This window comes from Gymnoscopelus braueri (assembly GCF_963280865.1).
Source record: "Gymnoscopelus braueri genome assembly, chromosome: 20".
NCBI classification, from domain to species: domain Eukaryota; kingdom Metazoa; phylum Chordata; class Actinopteri; order Myctophiformes; family Myctophidae; genus Gymnoscopelus; species Gymnoscopelus braueri.
Genome location: NC_137622.1, coordinates 39,649,711 through 39,670,324, shown reverse-complemented (window position 1 = coordinate 39,670,324; position 20,614 = coordinate 39,649,711). Strand labels below are relative to the sequence as shown.

General features: G+C 42.2%; 1 protein-coding gene across 3 annotated transcripts in view; it reads left to right on the top strand.

The window, feature by feature from the left end:
- polr1a (RNA polymerase I subunit A) overlaps nucleotides 1–20,614 on the top strand; it is a 445,779-nt gene that overhangs the window by 56,698 nt on the left and 368,467 nt on the right. For all 3 annotated transcript variants that reach the window (XR_013932195.1, XR_013932196.1, XM_080415292.1), the window contains exons 28-37: nucleotides 583–750; nucleotides 2,802–2,937; nucleotides 5,950–6,104; nucleotides 7,683–7,806; nucleotides 10,227–10,337; nucleotides 11,113–11,248; nucleotides 11,700–11,827; nucleotides 14,396–14,596; nucleotides 16,334–16,451; nucleotides 20,201–20,365. Coding sequence is in view for 1 of the 3 variants with exons in the window: in XM_080415292.1 (XP_080271418.1) it covers nucleotides 583–750; nucleotides 2,802–2,937; nucleotides 5,950–6,104; nucleotides 7,683–7,806; nucleotides 10,227–10,337; nucleotides 11,113–11,248; nucleotides 11,700–11,827; nucleotides 14,396–14,596; nucleotides 16,334–16,451; nucleotides 20,201–20,365 (1,442 nt within the window). In the remaining 2 variants the exon portion in view is untranslated. The remainder of the gene's footprint in view (nucleotides 1–582; nucleotides 751–2,801; nucleotides 2,938–5,949; nucleotides 6,105–7,682; nucleotides 7,807–10,226; nucleotides 10,338–11,112; nucleotides 11,249–11,699; nucleotides 11,828–14,395; nucleotides 14,597–16,333; nucleotides 16,452–20,200; nucleotides 20,366–20,614) is intronic.

Genomic DNA, 20,614 nt, shown 5'->3' with positions numbered 1-20,614 from the left:
AAAGTATAGACAATTAGAAATACTCCAGTAAAGTAAAAGTACTAAGTAATTTTACGATTGTATCACGATATATTGCGATAAATATTGCGATATATTGAGATGAATCACTGGAAGGGGAACTAGCTATAGTACAGCGACATCTAGAGGAGCAGAATGTCGCGACCGGACTTCTACCATTGGTTTTTATGCATTTTCTCCGAAAGTATTGTAATACTACGGCCTGGAGTATCGATACAGTATTTGGAAATAAAATATCGCTATATATTGCCATATCGATTATATTGCCCATCTCTATTAACCCATTAAGACCTGAGAAGATTCTAGAAATGTCTTCTAAATCCTAACAGTTTTTTGAAAAAAAAAAAAAAACGAGTGCCGCGCTACGAGCTTGTATATATATGAGCTTGTATATCTGCTATTTTTGAATAGCCAAAGACATATAAAGTGACACAGATGCGTTCCAGGTATCAATGGGTTAAGTACAGTACTTAGTTACTTTACACCAGTGATGTCCTCACAAGTATAGTGACACAAACGTGTGTTTGTGTGTGTGTGTGTGTGTGTGTGTGTGTCTGTGTACAGCCTGCGTCAGCTGCTGCAGTACAAGTGGCAGCGCTCGCTTTGTGACCCGGGCGAGGCGGTGGGTCTGCTGGCTGCTCAGTCCATAGGGGAGCCCTCCACCCAGATGACCCTCAACACCTTCCACTTCGCCGGGAGAGGAGAGATGAACGTCACCCTGGGGATACCCAGGTACACTGGCTCATACATTATGACAGGGGTGATGCAACTTTGATGATGGAGAGGGCCACTATATTTCCACACTCACTCCAGAGGGCCACGTTGCATCATACTGTCGCCGGGCAGACTTTAACCTTTTTTTGTAAATTGGCCTTTTATTGGCCAATTATTTTAATGCCGCACTTCGTCATTCTATGTCACACAAAAGGGAGACATAGCAGTGTAAAGATAGCAGATCTACAAGCTCAAAAACGCGTCGCACCGCGACGCGTTTTTGAGCTTGTAGATCGGCTATTTTTGAATTGGAATCCTGAATTCGTTTTTTGCAATTTTTTTCATTGGAATCCTGAAAAGTAACATTTTTATTTAATTTCAAATGCATTTAGTTATACTTTATGAACTTAACTACAAATACATTGGACATAAAAAAGACAATAGAATTCTAATACTAGTCATTTAAGCTACTAATATAGACTGAAGTTGTTTTCATGTTTGGAATTGTAACAGCTGAAATCAATAATATGTCAACCTGCGGGCCGCATTAAAGGAGGAGTTCACCCAAAAAATTACTTATTTTCTATCAATTACACACCCCATGAAGCCTTGATTTCATGGTTTTATTTTTGTTTTTGTGGCATTCCTAAGACAATAATTTGATGACCGTGTGTATTTCCGGTAGGAGACACAAATAATCTACTTTGTGTCTCCTACCGGATACATTAACCGGTAGGAGATGGGAATCAAATTATTAGCTTAGGAATGCGACAAAAACAAAAAAGAATCCATGGATTCAAGGCTTCATAGGGTGTGCAATTGATAGAAAATAAGTAATTTTTTGGGTGAACTCCTCCTTTAAGTGAAGGTGGGGCCGCATGTGTCCCCGGGCCGCCAGTTTCCCATGTATGCATTATAATTATACTCAGGTATAATATATAATACCCAGGTACACTGGCTTATACATTATAATAATACTAATGTATAATATATAATACCCAGGTACACTGACTTATGAGCACCTGCTCATATCAACCTGTCTAATCAAAGGTTCAGAGCACCTGCTCATATCAACCTGTCTAATCAGAGGTTCAGAGCACCTGCTCATATCAACCTGTCTAATCAAAGGTTCAGAGCACCTGCTCATATCAACCTGTCTAATCAAAGGTTCAGAGCACCTGCTCATATCAACCTGTCTAATCAAAGGTTCAGAGCACCTGCTCATATCAACCTGTCTAATCAAAGGCTCAGAGCACCTGCTCATATCAACCTGTCTAATCAAAGGCTCAGAGCACCTGCTCATATCAACCTGTCTAATCAAAGGTTCAGAGCACCTGCTCATATCAACCTGTCTAATCAAAGGCTCAGAGCACCTGCTCATATCAACCTGTCTAATCAAAGGTTCAGAACACCTGCTCATATCAACCTGCGCTGCTTGATTTTATGCTGTAATCCAACATGACAGCCATGTAAACAAACACACCATGTCATTAAACTAAACGTTGTGCTCAAGAATGTTTTTGAAAACATTTGAAGCGAGAAATAGACGATGCAGTAACAGAAAAGTTTTTTTATTTATTTTTATTCTGGCAGTGCAACACCGTTTTATACAATATGTAGTGGGGGTCCCTGCTTCATCTCTCTGTCAGCTAAGGGGTCCTTGGCCTGAAAAACGTTGAAGCCTTAGAGGGTTTAAGTGTTTTAAACCATTAGGGGGGGATCCCCAGCAAAATTAGTTGATATAGCGTCACAATTATTTTAACCACTTTAACCATTATTTCATACTTTGGCTATTCAAAAATAGCAGATATACAAGCTCATAGCGCGGCCGTGCTATGAGCTTGTAGATCTGCTCTTTTTGAAAAATCCGTGGCACACAATATTTTTTAGATGAGGAAGGGGAAGGGGGTCTGCAGCCAAATACGTATCATTTTGGGGGTCCTTGACATGAAACATTTTGAGAACCACTGTTTTAAACCTGCTCTCCCCCCCCCCTGTCTGTCTGTCTGTCTGTCTGTCTGTCTGTCTGTCTGTCTGTCTGTCTGTCTGTCTGTCTGTCTGTCTGTCAGACTCAGAGAGATCCTGATGATAGCCAGCTCCAAAATCAAGACTCCCATGATGAGCGTTCCAGTTCTGGGCACCAGGAAGGCCTTGAAGAGAGTCAAGACACTGCGCAAGAAACTCACCAGGGTCTGTCTGGCAGAGGTAAGGCACTAAGCTTCAATCAATCACCCATATAACCATTTAATTTCACCCATTCTATCCTGGAACTGTGTCATTTTAGATTTGAGCTATAACCATTATTACAAGGAATCGCGGAATCGACCTCAGGTCTTAATGGCTTAAAAAATATATTTTTTTAAATCCAAAACAGGTCAGAACTTCATGGTCCGACCAGTCCAAACCGTTTTTTTACCGACTTTGGTCTCATTTTCTGACTGTGACCACTTCAGGTCACACTTTTCTTCCGATAAAAGCAGTGATACTTGATCATGTTTTTCACTCCTTTTCCCCCCATTATTCAGCGTTTATGTTTCAGCTCAACCTCTTTTGTATTTTCAAACCCATAAAGTGAGTCACCGTGGCATTGTCTCATTTCTATAGTGACTGGGGTTCTATGCAGTAGGTCACCATTTTGTCCGACCTTCATTGAGTCTACTTTGTGGACAATGACTGGTTGTTCCTTTTAACCCATTAAGATCGGGAACGCATATTTGTTATTTTTAGATTTCTTTGGCTGTTCAAAAATAGCAGATATACAAGCTCATAGCGCGGCACTCGGTGCTATGAGCTTGTAGATCTGATTCTTTTTGAAAAATCGTGAACATTTTGTGCAAGTCTTTGAATATATATAATTTATATTTTTTCAAGCGAACATCTTTAACTCAAATCTTTGCATCTGTGGGTCCCCGGAACAAAATATTTTCAGATGGCGTCCGCGGCCAAATATATATAATTTTGGGGGTCCTTGACATGAAAAAGTTTGAGAACCACTGAAATATAGCAACATACGTTTTTTCAAAAAAACTGTTAGGATTTAGAAGACATTTGTAGAATCCCCAGAAGCAAAGATTTGAGTTACAAATGTTCGCTTTGAAAAATATATCTTCAAAGATTTGCACAAAAATGTTAAACGATTTTTTTTTTAAATAGCAGATCTACAAGCTCATAGCGCGGCACTCGGTGCCGCGCTATGAGCTTGTAGATCTGCTATTTTTGAATAGCCAAAGAAATGTAAAAATGACACAGATGCGTTCCCGGTCTTAATGGGTTACTAACCGATGAAACTTGAGGTTTTAAAACAGCAGCTGCCGTGGTCAAAATGTAGGTTGTATTCAGTCGGCTCGACTGAATACAGTCGGCTCGGTGTCCTTTCCTAATCTGGTCATTCTCTTTTTGTTGTGTTCTTTCCGTGTTTTGCGTTCCATGGGTACAATAGCAGCCACAAGCAGCTGCTCTAGCCTCTACCACGTGTGTGTTGTACTACAAAACACAGCACTGAATCAATTAAGCCCACTGCCCACTCTATTTGCAAACGAACACAATAAGACTCCTCTCCCTTCTGGCTCCCAAACTGTGGAATGAACTCCCCATTGCAATTAGAACCGCAGACTCACCAATCTTCCGCCGTAATCTGAAGACTCGCCTCTTCAGACTCCACCTCTGCCCGTAGCACTTGCCCCAGCCTTGACGACCTTGCAGGATTATGCAACGGCTAAAATGTCATTAAGCATGTTATGTAGACAGATGCCAGGTCATTAGATTAGATGTCTTTATTATCCACAAGGGAAAATTGTTTTGCTCAGGTCAATGCATACATTCAACAAGACAATACATAAATAAACACCACAATTAAAACACCTAAGTACTTCAATTCTATAAAAGATAAGACATTCTAAAAATGTAAAAGAGACTTTAAAAGAAAGCAATGTCCTCTCCACACTTGTGGAGCACCCAGCATGTGTTTGTATATGTTTCATGTGTGTGTGTGTGTGTGCATGTATGTAAGTCCATGGAGCGATTGTTTGACCTGGCATCCTATACACACTATATAGTGTGTATAGTTTCAATGTAGGCTGATGATAGGTTATTGGTTTACGTATGTATTAGTTATTATTAGATTATTGGTTAACTTATGGATTACTTTAGTATTAGATTACTATTTTTATGCATTTGATGTATTATGATGTATTATCTTGTGTCCTTGCTTACTGTAAATCGCTCTGGATTAAGAGCGTCTGCTAAATGCCTGTAAACTGTAAACTCTAATGTGAATTACGTTGTCATATTGCTAGGGCTGTCACGATTACACATTTAAAGGTAGGGTAAGTGATTTGCTTTGGTTAAAATAAGTGTTAAATAGCTCTATATTCTGATAGTACTCATTGCTATAGAGTGTTTGTTCAGTAAAAGGAGTCTCCTTGTCTCTCCAGCTCTTTATAAAACAGAAAATGCATTTTTGTTTCAGTTTCAGTTTAATTTCCAACTTTATCCAACCAGGACAGAGAACTCAATCAGGATACAGATTAAACAAGTGAAATTGGAAGTGATGACACTAAGAAATGAGCAGGCAAAATTGGAACTGGAACACTATACAAATTAAGCTTAAAAATGGTACTTTCTCCTGATTGGCTGAGATTTTGACACCTACCGGAAAATGTATTTTCTGTTTATTAAAGAGCTGGAGAGACAGGGAGACATCTGTTACTGAACAAACACTCTATAGCAATGATTACTATTTTAACCTTTTAACAAAATACTTTTTGTTTTAACCAAAAAATATCACTTACCCTACCTTTAAGTTGACCATTAATTGTCAACTCAAATAATTGTGATTAACGATTGTGTGTTTGGCATTGGACATTATGAAGCCTTTCAGGCTTCGTATTAAAAAATTGCACAGGGCAGATATGACAAATAGCTGAAATATTCAAAGAAATTATTGACATATTTAATATTTTTATGCATGTAAAAGGAAATGGCAGATCTACATGCTTACAACGCGTCGTGCCGCGTTGTAAGCTTGTAGATCTGCTATTTCTGCTTTTTTAATATTTGAAAATGTGTGACAAAATGTCAACGATTATTACGATTATGCAAAAATAATTGTGATTACCTCAAATAATTGCGATTAGTTCTTAAAACTGCTGTCATAAAATAGTCCTCACATGTATAGTAATACAAACGTGTGTGTGTGTGTGTGTGTGTGTGCTGTAGGTTCTACAGAAGGTAGAGATCTCGGAGAGGTTGCAGCTGGAAGGCTACAACAAGTCCCGACTGTTCAAGATCACCTTCAACTTCCTGCCTCCCGAACGGTACAGCGACGATAAGCTGCTGACGCCGCACAAGATCCTCCGCTACATGGAGAACAGGTCTGTCTGGTCTGTCTGGTCTGTCTGTCTGTCTTTGATCTCGCCGCCAAGCCGGCTGCTATGGGCTTATAGTTCCAAACATTGGAACTATCCATAGAGTTATAATATATCTAGAGGGCGGATTGCCCCGCCCCCAGCTATTCATTTCTATTAAAGTGCTCAGTGGCGTTTTGAAGCACCCGGAAGTAAGAAATATTGGTTCCATGGAACCAATATGGATCCATTCCATTGGTTCCATGGGTCGTGATGCGTCGTGAGCATGCGCTCAAACTGGAGATGCACGGGCAGAAGCATTTTAAGTGCATTCTCAGGTTTGACCACCAGGCTTGGCCGCTTCACTGTTCTACCGTAGTTCTGGGGGCTTGGAACTATCTCATTGAGATAGAGAGAGCACTTCCACATTCCATTCTTACGATGGGAGTCAACGCTAGTGTCATAACTCTCTTATAAGGCTCTGGTGTGGGGGGCTCCTTTCAAAGTGTTTCACAAATTGCATAATAGAGTACAGAAGTCCTGACGTCACTCGTTTATCCCCTGGGTCGTAAAGTAATTTCTCTATGGAGAATAACATTGGGTCATCTTAGAATCATCTATATATTATACATATATAAAGTCTCATATAAGAATTGTGGTCCAAAAATAAACAAACTGTCACGGCGATATTGTCAGGGCGGTGACTCTGTATGGTTTATGATAGTCAGTCACTCATATTTGATACAGTCTGTTTCTGGCGAAAATTTAACTCATTCGGCGGAAGTAACATTATCGTTTTCTCACCGTCAGTTGATGCTTCATATCCATAAGAGTCAACCCCCCGGGGTCATTTGTTTATTTTTGGAACACAGTTCTTATTTGACGCTAGCCTCGCATGACCAGACAATATCACACGACACGACACACTGCGTGGATATTAGTCTGGTCCCTATCAACGATCGATTTTTTTCCAAGGGGCCGTTACAAAAAGATCCAAACGGACTCCATTGGTTAGACCTAAAACCAATCAGAGCAGTGCTTCCTGCTACGTCACACACAAGCGCCGGTGCTGAAATAGTAAACAGCGAAAGCTAGCTCCACTCGTATCTAGTCTGGTAACCAGATGAAACTATTCTTAACACATCTTTCTCTCCAACAAAAGCTTTAAGGGCAATTGTTTGTTCGTCTTTTAGAAAATAAATATTTTCTAACGCGTTTAACTACCGATGCTATGGCGGCGTCCATCTTTGTTGTGAAAAACTGAAAATGAGTCTCCTGCATTGTATGTCATTTGCTCCAAATAAGGTGATAAGCCCAGAAATTAAATGAAATCTCTATTGAGGGGGGCCAGACCTAATCTGCCGAGGGCTAAAGTGCGATGCAATTTTGCAAAGGCAGATTCGTCTGGAAGGAACCAGGCTAATTTGACGCGATATTAAACACGTCTATGGGAATTCAGAACGGGGGGGGGGGAAACGCGACCCAGGTAGGATGCGTAAATTACGTCAGACTTCGGTGCTCTATAGGACTATAGGCCATATACACAGAGTGAGATTTTAGAGAGAGTGAGGTTTTATTTTTGCTTTAATCCCCATGCCTTTCCAGGTTTTTCCATCTGCTTCTAGAAGCCATTAAGAAGCGTAGCGCCAAGCTGGCTTCCATCGCCGTGGAGACGAGGAAGGCCACGCCCGGAGACAAGGACCGCGATGGAGAGGGTTCGGCTGAGGCGGTATGTGTGTGTGTGTGTGTGTGTGTGTGTGTGTTATTATTTTAATCGTTATGTCATCATTACATTTTAACCCATTTAGACCAGGAAATAATCTGTGTCATTTTTAGATTTCTTTGGCTTTTAACACATTGAATGCCAAAAACGGTCCGGACCGTTTTTGAGGGTCCAAACGAGAAGTGCCGAAAACGGTCCGGACCGTTGACCCAATTCTATTTTTATACGAGTGGCCCACGTGGGGCGCTAAAACGAAACTTTGACATCACCCAAGGAGTTTCTGAGAAGAAGAGGCTGGATGAGGCTCCATGTCAAAAATCCTTCCGGTCGGCGTTTTCAATGTTATCTCCTTGACTAAAAGCTTAATATCTCCATTTCTTTTTAATGTGGTGGAAACGAGCCGTTTCCGATCGGCGATCACGCTGCAATGGAGGATCGCGTTGGAAATATTATTGTTCCAGGCGTTAGTCGGGACCCTCCGCCGTCTCGCACGCACGCTTTGTTTACATGCACTTCCGCGTCGGGGCTTCTGCAGCACGAAACGTATAACGCAAGTGGATGGAAGAAATGCAGGCACTCAACGTATAATATTTTAATAAACCTCTGGCACCCAATGTGTTAAAAAAAATAGCAGATATACAAGCTCATAGTGCGGCACCGAGTGCCGCACTATGAGCTTGTACATTTTACCATTTTAATACATTACAAATGCGCACCGAACGTGCACGTTTATGTGCATAAATTACCTCCAGGTTAGGTGGGGTCGCGAGTCAATGGCCGCATTATTTTGGGGTTGCGGGCTGAAAAGTTTGGGAACCCATGCATTACACCATACCACCTACGCATGGTCTAACACTTTCTTATCAACATCGAACGGAAACCAGTGTGAATTAACACAGGATTGACCCTGGCAGCATATCAAAGGTACAGGTGTGTTACCTGTTTATTAACCCATTAAGCGCGGCACTCTGTGTCGCGCTATGAGCTTGTAGATCTGCTATTTTTGAAACATCTAGAAAATGTGTGCAAATCTTTGAATATGCATATTTTTAAAGCGAACATTTATAACTCAAATCTTTGCTTGGGTGGTCCCCGGAACAAAATATTTTGAGATGGGGGTCCACGGCCAAATACATATACATTTTGGGGTCCTTGACATGAAAAAGTTTGAAAACCACTGACATAGCAACATACGTTTTTTCAGAAAACTGTTAGGATTTAGAAGCCATTTTGTAGAGTCGGAACCTCAGGCCTTAATGGGTTAACGGAAACCAGTGTGAATTAAAACAGGATTGACCCTGGCAGCATATCAATGGTACAGGTGTGTTACCTGTTTATTAAGATACTACTATTTTTCAACAACATCTAATGAGACAAGACATCAGTTGAGTGAATTTGGGAACAGACTTCATGAGACAAAAGCCATTGTATACAACACATTATTTTTGATGGGGAAATGAACTATGCAGTGAGTGAAGAAAGGGAACTTGGAAAGACCATATCTGACGAACAATAAATCATTTGACTAGACCTTTCCAAGCAGTCAGAACTGAGAAAAGGAACTGAAATCTCAGCCATATGCGAGATTGTTCTTTGTGTACCATACAGGGAACTGGATAGAGCTTATCATTATTCTACTGTAAGAACTGCACAGTGATGGTGAAGAAAGAGAACTTGGAAAGACACTTGCGGACAAACCAAACGTCGTTTCACTAGACATTTCCAAAAGATGGAGAACTGAGAAGAAATAAATAAACTAAGGAACTGAAATTTCAACCATTGCCATATAAAATAAAGTGCAATCATCAGTATGTTAATTGTAAATGTTTTTATTATTGTTTGATGTGCATTACACTTTTTTCATAATTATACATATTAAACTATTGACTTATTCTCTTTGCATTATTTGAATTAGGGCTCTATAAAAAGATGAAAGGGCAGTGGCTAAATAGATCTCATGGCCACAATGAAACTGTTGGGGCACAGAGGGGGGCCCTTCTGTTCTAACCTTCTTGAAAAACAATTATTTGAAAACTTTAATTACTAGTTACTTCGTAATTTGTTGTTATTATTACAGAAGATACAGTAACCACTTCAGGCCTATATATATTTCAGCCATTTGAAAATAGCCGATCTACAAGCTCACAACGCGTCGCGATGCGATGCGCTGTGAGCTTGTAGATCTGCTATTTTCCAAAGAATGTTATACATTTGAAAACTTGTGAAATGGGACATTCTGCATATTGAGCACTTTCTACTTTCGGTAATTTAAGTACATTTTGATACCAATACAATTGTATTGGTATTTTACTCAAGTAAAATTTTTATTCCGGACTTTTACTTGTAACAGAGTATTTCTGCATTGCAGTATTGATGCTTTTACTTGAGTAAATAAATGGAGTAATTTTTCCACCACTGTCCATTAGGAGGTGGCTGATGGAGAGGGTGGCGCGGAGAAGGAGGTGGTGGACGATGAAGGAGACGAGGGAGACGCGGACGCTTCTGACGCCAAGCGAAAAAAGAAACAGGAGGAGGAGGTGCACACATGAACACACACACACACACGCACGCACGCTCGGTCACTCACTCACTCACTCACTCACTCACTCACTCACTCACTCACTCACTCACACACACACACACACACACACACACACATTTTAACTTCTTTATTTGGATTTTAATTAAATCGTGTCAAAATCCAAACGTATCGGCAATACCAAGATCATGATCACAATGTGTCTGTATAGGCTAGACACAAGCAGGCTACCAGTTATGGATATAGTTGACAGTGGCAGACACAACAATATTTGACTAAATGTCATGACTAGTGCTGCGCATGATTTGTGTAGTTAATCGCACGATTAATCGCATAATAATCACGTATTTTTTATTGGCTCAAACTTGAATGATGAACTGAAAAGCAGTGCATTGTATTGTAGACGGAGCAGGATTGCATCCAAATGTTTTGACCTTCTTTTAGCCAGTCCCGACAATTTGGAGTCCTCGCGCACACGTCTTATGGACACTTCCTAAGCCGCCAAATATCACAGCTAGTTTCTCAATTGTACCCACAATGCACATGCAGAGATGGCACACACACGCACGCACACACACACACACACACACACACACAGTCCTTTTTTTTTGTTTTGATATGGACATCACAAATACATTGGACGAACCAGATGTTTTGCTTACAGTGTATATAGCTCGAGTGCTAATTTTCGCTCTCTGTCTCTCTCCTTCTCTCTCCTCTCCTCTCCCTCTACCTCTACCTCTACCTCTCTCTCTCTCTCTCTCTCTCTCTAGGTGGACTATGAGAGCGAGGAGGAGGAGGGGGGAGATGAAGGGGAGGAGGCGGCCGTCCAGGAGGGAGAGGGGGAGGAGGGAGCAGAGGGAGAGGAGAACAGCGCTGAAGCCAACCTGTCACAGGCTGCTGTAGGAGGTACAGTATGACCCTCATGACATTTAACTTGACCCTCTAAAGAGATGATTTATGTTTTTTTTTTTTAAGTGAGATACTTCAAAAGTTTCCAAACATTTTGGATATTTCTCAGAATTAAAAAAAAAATAACAGATGCACAAAGTGACGTGCTGGGGACCCCCTGGAACCCCTCCAAGGACCCCTGGGGGTCCCCGGATCCCACTGTGAGAACCACTGCTCTAAACAGACATAAGTTGCAACTGCACTTGTGCGCTAATTTTTTTTTACTCCAACTCTTTGTCAAAAATAGCCGAGCTTGTTGATCTCAGCTACGCGAGGGCATGCGACGTGTTGTGAACTTGTAGATTTTTTTTTGATTAAAAAATAAAAAGTTTGAACAATTATGCAAAAAATAATTGCGATTATCATAAATAATTGCAATCAGGTGATTATGTAACAATTGTGCCTGCAGGAGGTGAGGAGGAGAAGATGGAGGCAGAAGGAGATGCTATGGATGACATGAGAGTGAACGCTGTGCTGTTGTCTCATCCCTCCATAGAGAGCTACTCCTACGACAGCCAGCATGGACTGTGGTGTCAGGTCTGTTCTGTCACCCAGGAGTCACGTCACTCTGGTCCGTTTTAACCGTGTGTTTTAACCCAGGAGTCACGTCACTCTGGTCCGTTTTAACCGTGTGTTTTAACCCAGGAGTCACGTCACTCTGGTCCGTTTTAACTGTGTGTTTTAACCCAGGAGTCACGTCACTCTGGTCCGTTTTAACTGTGTGTTTTAACCCAGGAGTCACGTCACTCTGGTCCGTTTTAACTGTGTGTTTTAACCCAGGAGTCACGTCACTCTGGTCCGTTTTAACTGCGTGTTTTAACCCAAGAGTCACGTCACTCTGGTCCGTTTTAACTGTGTGTTTTAACCCAAGAGTCACGTCACTCTGGTCCGACTTTTAACCGTCTCACCCAAGAGTAGCGTCACTCGGGAGCGACTTTTAACCGTCTCACCCAAGAGTAGCGTCACTCGGGTCCGACTTTTAACCGTCTCACCCAAGAGTCACTCTGCGCATGTTGGATGGCATCTAAAATCGATACTGAGAACCTGTGCTTTATATTCCACCTCTCTGCGTCTCGCTATTCTAGGTGAGTCTGGTCCTCCCGGTGAGCAAGGTTCGCTTTGACCTGACCTCGGTGATGTCGTCACTGGCCGTCACTGACGAAAACTAAATAAAAACTAAGCTATGATGACTAAAACTAGACTAAAATATTAGTGAGGGACGAGTGGAGAAGAGATCCAGTAGAGTCATTTTATGTTTAGTTGAGCTCGGGTGTTGCGCTCTGAAAATAGCCGACGTAGATCGGCTATTTTCAGCATGCAACTAAGTGTAAAATCAGTCATTACGGCGCCATCAAGGCACCGCCAAAATACATTATAGTCGACTAAATCAACTATAGATTTAGTCGACTATAATCTTATGATATTTATTTGACTAAAACTAGACAAAAACTAAAACATTTCAGATGGTTATAACGAAAAACATCACATGGATGCACCTGGGACGTATCATCAGTGTTGTAGCCTGGGGTCATAGGATGTTTCGGGTCTCGCAACATACACCCTCCCCCAGGTGACCCAGCCAAGGTTGATCAAGCCTCGACTTACGTCCCAGTAGCTACCCACGGTCAGTCCTATAGGGCAAGACAGGGCCACTCAGTCCGCTTCTCCGGAAATACTCTGCCGGGACTCGGGGAGGCTCTGGCACGTGGAGGGACTAGGCTCTGTGGGTTGACTCCTGGCCGGGCTCCTCCTTCGTCTCACCAGGTCCAGGACCTGAGCGTTGCACCAGACTCCCCTGCTCCAAACATTTCATTCTGGTGTGATGGTGTCTTGGCCCGTGATGGTACTGCAATGACCACCATGACCCGTGGTGGTACTGCAGGCTCCCTTGCGTCTTACTTGAATGGTCCTCCCAAAGGCCTCACCGTGGATTTGTTGGGCTTCTTCCTCACGGAAGACACAGACTGGGGCGCCAACCCAAACTGCTCCCGGTTGCCGTCTATATTCCGGCTGTCACCCGACTCTCCGGTGGTCACCAATCTATTCCTGGTTGTCACGTAGTCTATAAATTCCTATGAGCCACTATAAATAGAATAACTATAACGAAAAACATCACATGGATGCACCTGGGACGTATCATCAGTGTTGTAGCCTTAAAATATAACAAAAAATAAATGGAATTTTATTCAAAAGACTATGACTAGTTTAGTTTCCCGGTAGACAGACGACCCCCCTCCCCTTTTTTTTGTATATATATATTTTTTTGTATTTTTTGTATTTATTTTTTATTTTTGTATTTTTTCCCTGTATTATTATGTTGATATTTGAACTGTTTGTTTGCTACTATATGTCTATGAAATTAATTCAAGGACCCCAACAGAAACAAGTCCGCAAGGACCTTTTAGACAAAAGTATTATTGATTGATTGATTGAATATTTTATTAGGCAAAAAATGTAAAACAGCACAGTTACATTTAAAATACTTTGTCTAACAGGTCCGTTCATAAAAGTCCTTGCGGACTTGTTTCCAATGAGGGCCTTGGTATTTAATTCATAGGCATATATAGTGGCACCACAGTTCAAATATCATTACAAAATAAACAGCCAAAAACAATATATAACACTATGTACAACAAAAAAAAATAAAAAAGAGGGGAAAAAAATATGTACAAGAACAGGGGGGGGGGGGTCTGCTGTCTAACGGGAAAATGGTACTACCTCCACCTTTGGCCTCCTGAAAGGTGATTTTTTAAGGCTCTTTTAAATGAGCCCAGCGAACTGCATTTTTTGAGGGATGGAGTTAGACTATTCCAATCCTGGGTGGCAGTGCTGTAGAAGGAGAATTTGCCCATGTTTGATTTATGGGTGGGTGGTACCAAATTGTTGTTAACGCTCCCTCTGGTATTGTGACTGTGGGTGTCGCTAACCTTTTGGAGGTATTTACTCAGATATGCGGGAATTGAACTGTAATAAATGTAACTGTGATGTTTTACATTCTTTTGCCTAATAACAATTTCAATCAATCAAAACTGAAACTAAATCAAAATGTGCTGTTAAAATCAACACTGGTTTTATTCCACCATCTCTGTGTCTCGCTGTTCCTAGGTGAGTCTGGTCCTCCCGGTGAGCAAGATACACTTTGACCTGACCTCGGTGATGTCGTCGCTGGCCCAGAACGCCGTCATCGTGGAGACCAAGGGGATCACGCGCTGCCTGCTGAGCGAGACCACCACCAAGACGGGGGCCAAGGAGACCCTCCTCAACACCGAGGGCATCAACATGCACGAGCTGTTCAAGCACTGCGACGTACGTTTTCACCGCGTGGGCGGTCCTTGAGGAGTTCCAGGGGGGGTCCCCCAGCAAAATGCGTTAAAAACATTAACACATTCCATGCCAGACGTTAATCTCATAATGTACTCACCAGTGCCAACGTGTTACTGTTGTTTTTTTGTTTTTTTCACGTCGCCATAGACCTTGTTAAAGCTCCATGGTTGTAGTTAGAGCGGTTCACGTTAAACAGTGATATGCGAGGAGAAAAAACTACAGGAAGAGAATTGAGTTTCAGTTTCGTCATTAGAACGAGGGCCGACGCGATCGGCAAAACCGGATCCCAAATAATTCTGTTTCCGGTCGTCAAACCGGAACCGGAAATGGATAAAAAAAAAATCCGAAAGTGCACCTGGGGTGAAATCAACGCGAACCGGCGGTTCGCGTAGATCTACGCGATTGGCACGCTGCGGCTTTAAATAGGTTCGCGTAGATCTACGCGATTGGCATTCAATGTGTTAAGACCTGAGGCGATTCTTAAAGATGGGGTGCCATGATATTTTTCAACCCTAAAACCTGATCATAAGGTATTATTATTATGTAAGGATTTTTTTCAACAAAAAAAAAGTGTACAGAAATGGTTAAAATTATGTTTTTATGTGGACACGCCTCCAGTTCATTAAGTATACCTGGTTCTCACCTTAGCACCTCCTCCACCACCTTAGCACCACCCACCTGTCCTAGTCCCTGCTCCTCCTCATGCCCACACCTGTTGTGTTATGATAATGAGGGGGAGGGTATGGCTTTGTGATGTCACTAAAGCGCTGTTTCTCTATTGGCACGTTTGACCCTCAAGGTTTCAGCCTCCAGGAAGAAACTCCAAATAGTCAGAGAAGACATAAAACACCATAAAAACACCACCGGGGGGCTTTATGAAGTTCTATCAACCTCATAGACACATGAAAAACAGAAAAAGTGCAAAAACATGGCACCAGCTCTTTAAAAAAAAAAATGTTTTAAATAAAAAATAGATTTTTCAAAAATAGCAGATCTACAAGCTCATAGCGCGGCACTCGGTGCCGCGCTATGAGCTTGTATATCTGCTATTTTTTAATAGCCAAAGAAATCTAAAGTGACACAGATGTGTTCCAGGTCTTAATGGGTTCTAAAATTGTCTTCTATATGTTGCTATGTCAGTGGTTCCCAAAACAAGTCATGGACATGTCAAGGACCCCCAAAATGATGTATGTATTTGGCCGTGGACCCCCACCTCAAAAAATATTTAGTTCCAGGGACCCCCAGAAGCAAAGATTTGAGTAAAAACAAATCATATATTCAAAGATTTGTCAAAAATTCTAAAATCTAAAAAATCTACAAGCTCATAGCGCGCCACGAAGTGACGCACTATGAGCTTGTATATCTGCTATTTTTGAATAGCCAAAGTATGGAATAATAGTTAAAGTGGTTCAAATCGAAAATGGCACCGGTTTTAATGGGTTAATACAGCTTCAAAATAATGTTTAACCGCTTTAGCCCTATTTATACTTTGGCTATTGCCAATCGGCAAGCCCACAGCGTGTCACAATGCTACACCAAATATCTTTGCGAAAATAGCCGATCTGCTAGCTCGCTACGCATTTTGAGCTTGTAGATCGGCAGAATTCTTCGCCTGTAATGACTAATGACGTGCCCAGAATAGGGCATGTGGCTGCCATGTGTTTGCTCTCTAGTGTGAGCATCATGTGTTATTATAATTATGTTGTTATTTTCCCGCAGATCCTGGACATCAACAGACTGTACTCCAACGAGGTGCATACCATGGCCAACACCTACGGCATCGAGGTGGCGCTGAGAGTCATCGAGAAGGAGATCAAAGACGTCTTCGCCGTCTATGGTATATACACACACACACACACACGCGCGCGCACACACACACACACACACACACACACACACACACACACACACACACACACACACACACACACACACACACACACACACACACACACACACACACACACACACACACACACACACACACACACACACACACACACACACACACACACACACACACACACACTCACACACGCAGGCACACACATGCACACACAATTGTATTACTATACTTCTGAGGACATCAACATTTTAGGAGAACCATTTTATAAATGCAATTCTTACCATTTATTGCCATATTTTGGGTATAAGTATTTAGTCAAGCCTAAATCTAACATTCGTTTTTTTTACAATAAAACAACCATATAAGATACTTCATAACACCTCTGCAAAAAAGATACAGAGAGACAGGGGTTAACTGTTGGAGATCATGTGGTCAGAATGTAGCAAATCACTTCCATGTCTTCTGGGAATGCCCAGCCCTGAATTCATATTGGAAGGAAATTCACGAACACCTTGAGGCTGTTTTTGGAATCAGCATCCTCTTCCAGTTTTATGCTCTATATTTGGGTAACCTCCCATATGACTCTCTGGACAGCAATGATAAGAAACTGATTCTGATCCTTCTGGTGGCATGCAAGAAGGCCATTACTAGGAAGTGGATGCAACCACAGGAGTGGATTGAGATAGTTCATGAGATCTATAGAATGAAAAACTGTCTTTCTCAATCAAAAATCAAGAAGACAAATTCTTTTGGATTTGGTCTAAATGGACTGAATACGTGAAACCAACCCGTTCAGATTTCTGTTGAAAGACTAAACAAATATAAGGTGTCTTTTCTCTTTCTTCTCTTTTTTTCTTTCCTTTGTGCCTTGTAAATGTTGACCCTGTACTTGTTCTTAAATGTGCGAGATTACGTTGTCCTCACTAAGGTTGGACGGTATGCCAAAATATTCCTATCGGCCATCGTCGGCCCAATAATCGCCCATTGACGATATATTCGCGATAATGCAATAACGTGAGAACAGCTCCCCAGTCCTTTAAGCTCGAGTTCTACCTCGCCGTACAGCGGGCCCGCGGGTCGAAAATAGCAGATCTACAACCTCCCAACGCATTGTGAGGTTGTAGATCTGCCATTTTCGGCGCACGACCCCATTCGTTCGACAAAGTATACATTCGGCTGTAACACGTGCAGTGTCGGGCTACTCTATAGTAACTTGACTGCACGCTGTCAATGAACAAACCGAGATGAGACGACATGACTGTATGCAGTGTTGATTTTGACAGATTTTTTTTGTTCAGTTTTAGTCATAGTCTTTTGAATCAAATTCCATTTAGTTTTTAGTCATGTTTTAGTCATCTGATATGTTTTAGTTTTTGTCTAGTTTCGTCGACTAAATATCATAAGATTACAGTCGACTAAATCTACAGTTGATTTAGTCGACTAAACTGTATGTTGGCGGTGCCTTGATGGCGTCGTAATGGCTGATTTTACTCTTGGTTGCATGCTGAAAATAGCAGATCTACAAGCGCAACCAAACATAAAATGACTTGTCTTTTAGTTCTACTGGATCTCTTCTACACTAGTCCCTCACAAACATTTTAGTCTAGTTTTTATTTGTTGACAAAATTGTCAATATATTTAGTTTCAGTCATCATAGGTTAGTTTTTATTTCGTTTTTATTTAGTCTTCGTCAGTGAAAAAAAGGTAGTCGACGAACATTTTTCGTCATAGTTTTAGTCGACGAAATGAACACTGACTGTATGTCTCACTCTCTCACTCACCAAAAGAATGTTCTTTTAGGACTAAGCTAATGATCACAGGCTAGGAGATGAAGTGAACTTGAAGCAGAGTGGCCTACCTCAGTTTGCAGGTAGGCTAACAACTATGTGGCGAAAGGCGAAACACACCCATCCAAATTAGCTTTTTTCCAGACAGTCTTTTTTATATTATGTGCAACTTTTTTGGTCTAGTTCTCAGAAGAGCACCTGGAGATGTTACTTGGTGCGCACAAAATAAATGGCAAATAAAAGGTCCAGTGCCTCCCTGGGGGGGGGGGGGGGGGGGGGCGTCCGGTGCGTTTCAATGTTGTAGCGCCTAAATTCCGCCGTTTTTCGCCGTTTCTTTTTTCTTCTCGCCGTTTGGTGCCCTCCCCAAGGTTGGTGCCCTGTGCTGCGCTGCTTTTATCCGCCAGATTGGGACGTTCGCGACATATCTTGCACCATCACGGTGCGTTCATCATCGGTGACGAGTGCCTGCAACGCAGCCAGCAAGCTTGCTGCTTGCGAGTCGCGCCAGGGCCGGAGTGGGACTCCAAAACTGACCGGGAGTTATACGCCCAGTCAGGCCACTCTGTTTCCGCGCGCGGCGAAATTTTTTGGGGGCCTTTGGAAGGCTTTGGGGGGCCTTTACAGTTAAGTTACAGCAATTTAGGAGATTTTTTTTTTTGCTGCAGCACTTAAGCGCTGCGCTGGCTGTGGCTGGCTGGCCTGACCTGATGAAAAAAAAAAAAATCTTTTTTTTTTTTTTTTTTTTTGAGAGACAGGCAGGCCACTAAGGAGGCAGGCCACCGGGAATAGTCCCGGTCCTCCCGACGGCCAATCCGGGCCTGAGTCGCGCGACCGACTGACTCAGGATTCGAGGCCACACTCACACAATCACGTGCACTGCAGCATGCGTCCCCTCCACCTCCGCCTCCTCCCCATGGGTGTGTATTGTGTATGGGCGTGCATCACCGTGCATGTGTGAGTGTGGCTTCAGGAAGTAAATTCCTAGCCTCGATCTCCAGGCTTTTATTTTTTAGTTTTGCTAAAGAAATAAAAGCTTGGAAATTCCTGTCCCAGCTGTTGGTACGCAAAAGCGCCTCGTGTCGTCTGATGTGCCGCGCGGAATTCATTTTGGCCACGCATGCGCACCTGCGCACCAGTTATGTGCACCCCCGATTATGTGTGCTGTGGGATAAATCACCCACCTGGGCCTTCCTCCCCTGTAACTATAGGGACTCGCAGCGAGTGAACTCGCATTTCAAATCGCATTTATTGACTGGTGAAAGAACATAAACGTATAAGTTTTAATATCCAGACTTGACAGCAAAAGTTAAGAATCAAGTGCTGGATCATGTGAAACCGGGCGACATGGGTTCCTGCGGTTTTTTTTAATAGCTAATCTTTTACTCAAGGCGGACTTTTGTTGAAGTCATTTGTCCATGTGTGGTCCAGCCCTATGGAATGCATGGAATGCATGTGCTAATAGTGAAAGCTTGTGTTTTAGTAAAAGATTAAGTTATAGAGGGCAATTATAATGTATTAACCCATTGATACCTGGAACGCATCTGTGTCACTTTAGATGTCTTTGGCTATTCAAAAATAGCAGATATACAAGCTCATAGCGCGGCACCGAGTGCCGCGCTATGAACTTGTAGATCTGCTATTTTTGAAAAATCGTGAAAAAAAAATGTTTCGATTTTTTCCCAAAAACTGTTAGGATTTTGATTTTTTTAAAGAATCGCCTCAGGTCTTAAAGGGTTAAGGCATATAAGGCTTATTGGCCAGGGATCATTTTAAAAAAGTGCACATCTGACAGGACCTGAACACATACTGAACCTGCGAAGCAGCATATTAGCCTGGGTAATAATATTACCCAAGCTGATGTGCTGCTTTGCATTATGTATATTATACATAATACTAATGATGACGGTTTCATGTAAATGCTGACCCTGTGTGTGTGTGTGTGTGTGTGTGTAGGTATCGAGGTGGACCCCAGACACCTGTCGTTGGTAGCAGACTACATGTGCTTCGAAGGCGTCTATAAGCCACTGAACCGACACGCCATGCAGTCCAACGCCTCTCCTCTGCAGCAGATGACCTTTGAGACCAGCTACAAGTTCCTCAAACAAGCTACTATGATGGGTACAACAATAATAATAACAATAACACTGTCACGCGTTGTGAGCTGGTAGATCAGCTATTTTCACTATTGGTCAATACGGACGGGCATATCGTCTCTTGTCGGCTGGGAACCTCATTATGTCCAAAACTGTTACTTTTCAGGATTCAAATTCAAAAGTAGCAGATCTACAAGCTCAAAACGCGTCACTTTGCGTCGCGCTTCGAGCTTGCGAATCTGCTACTTTAGTGTGACGCTGTAGTGTGATCAAG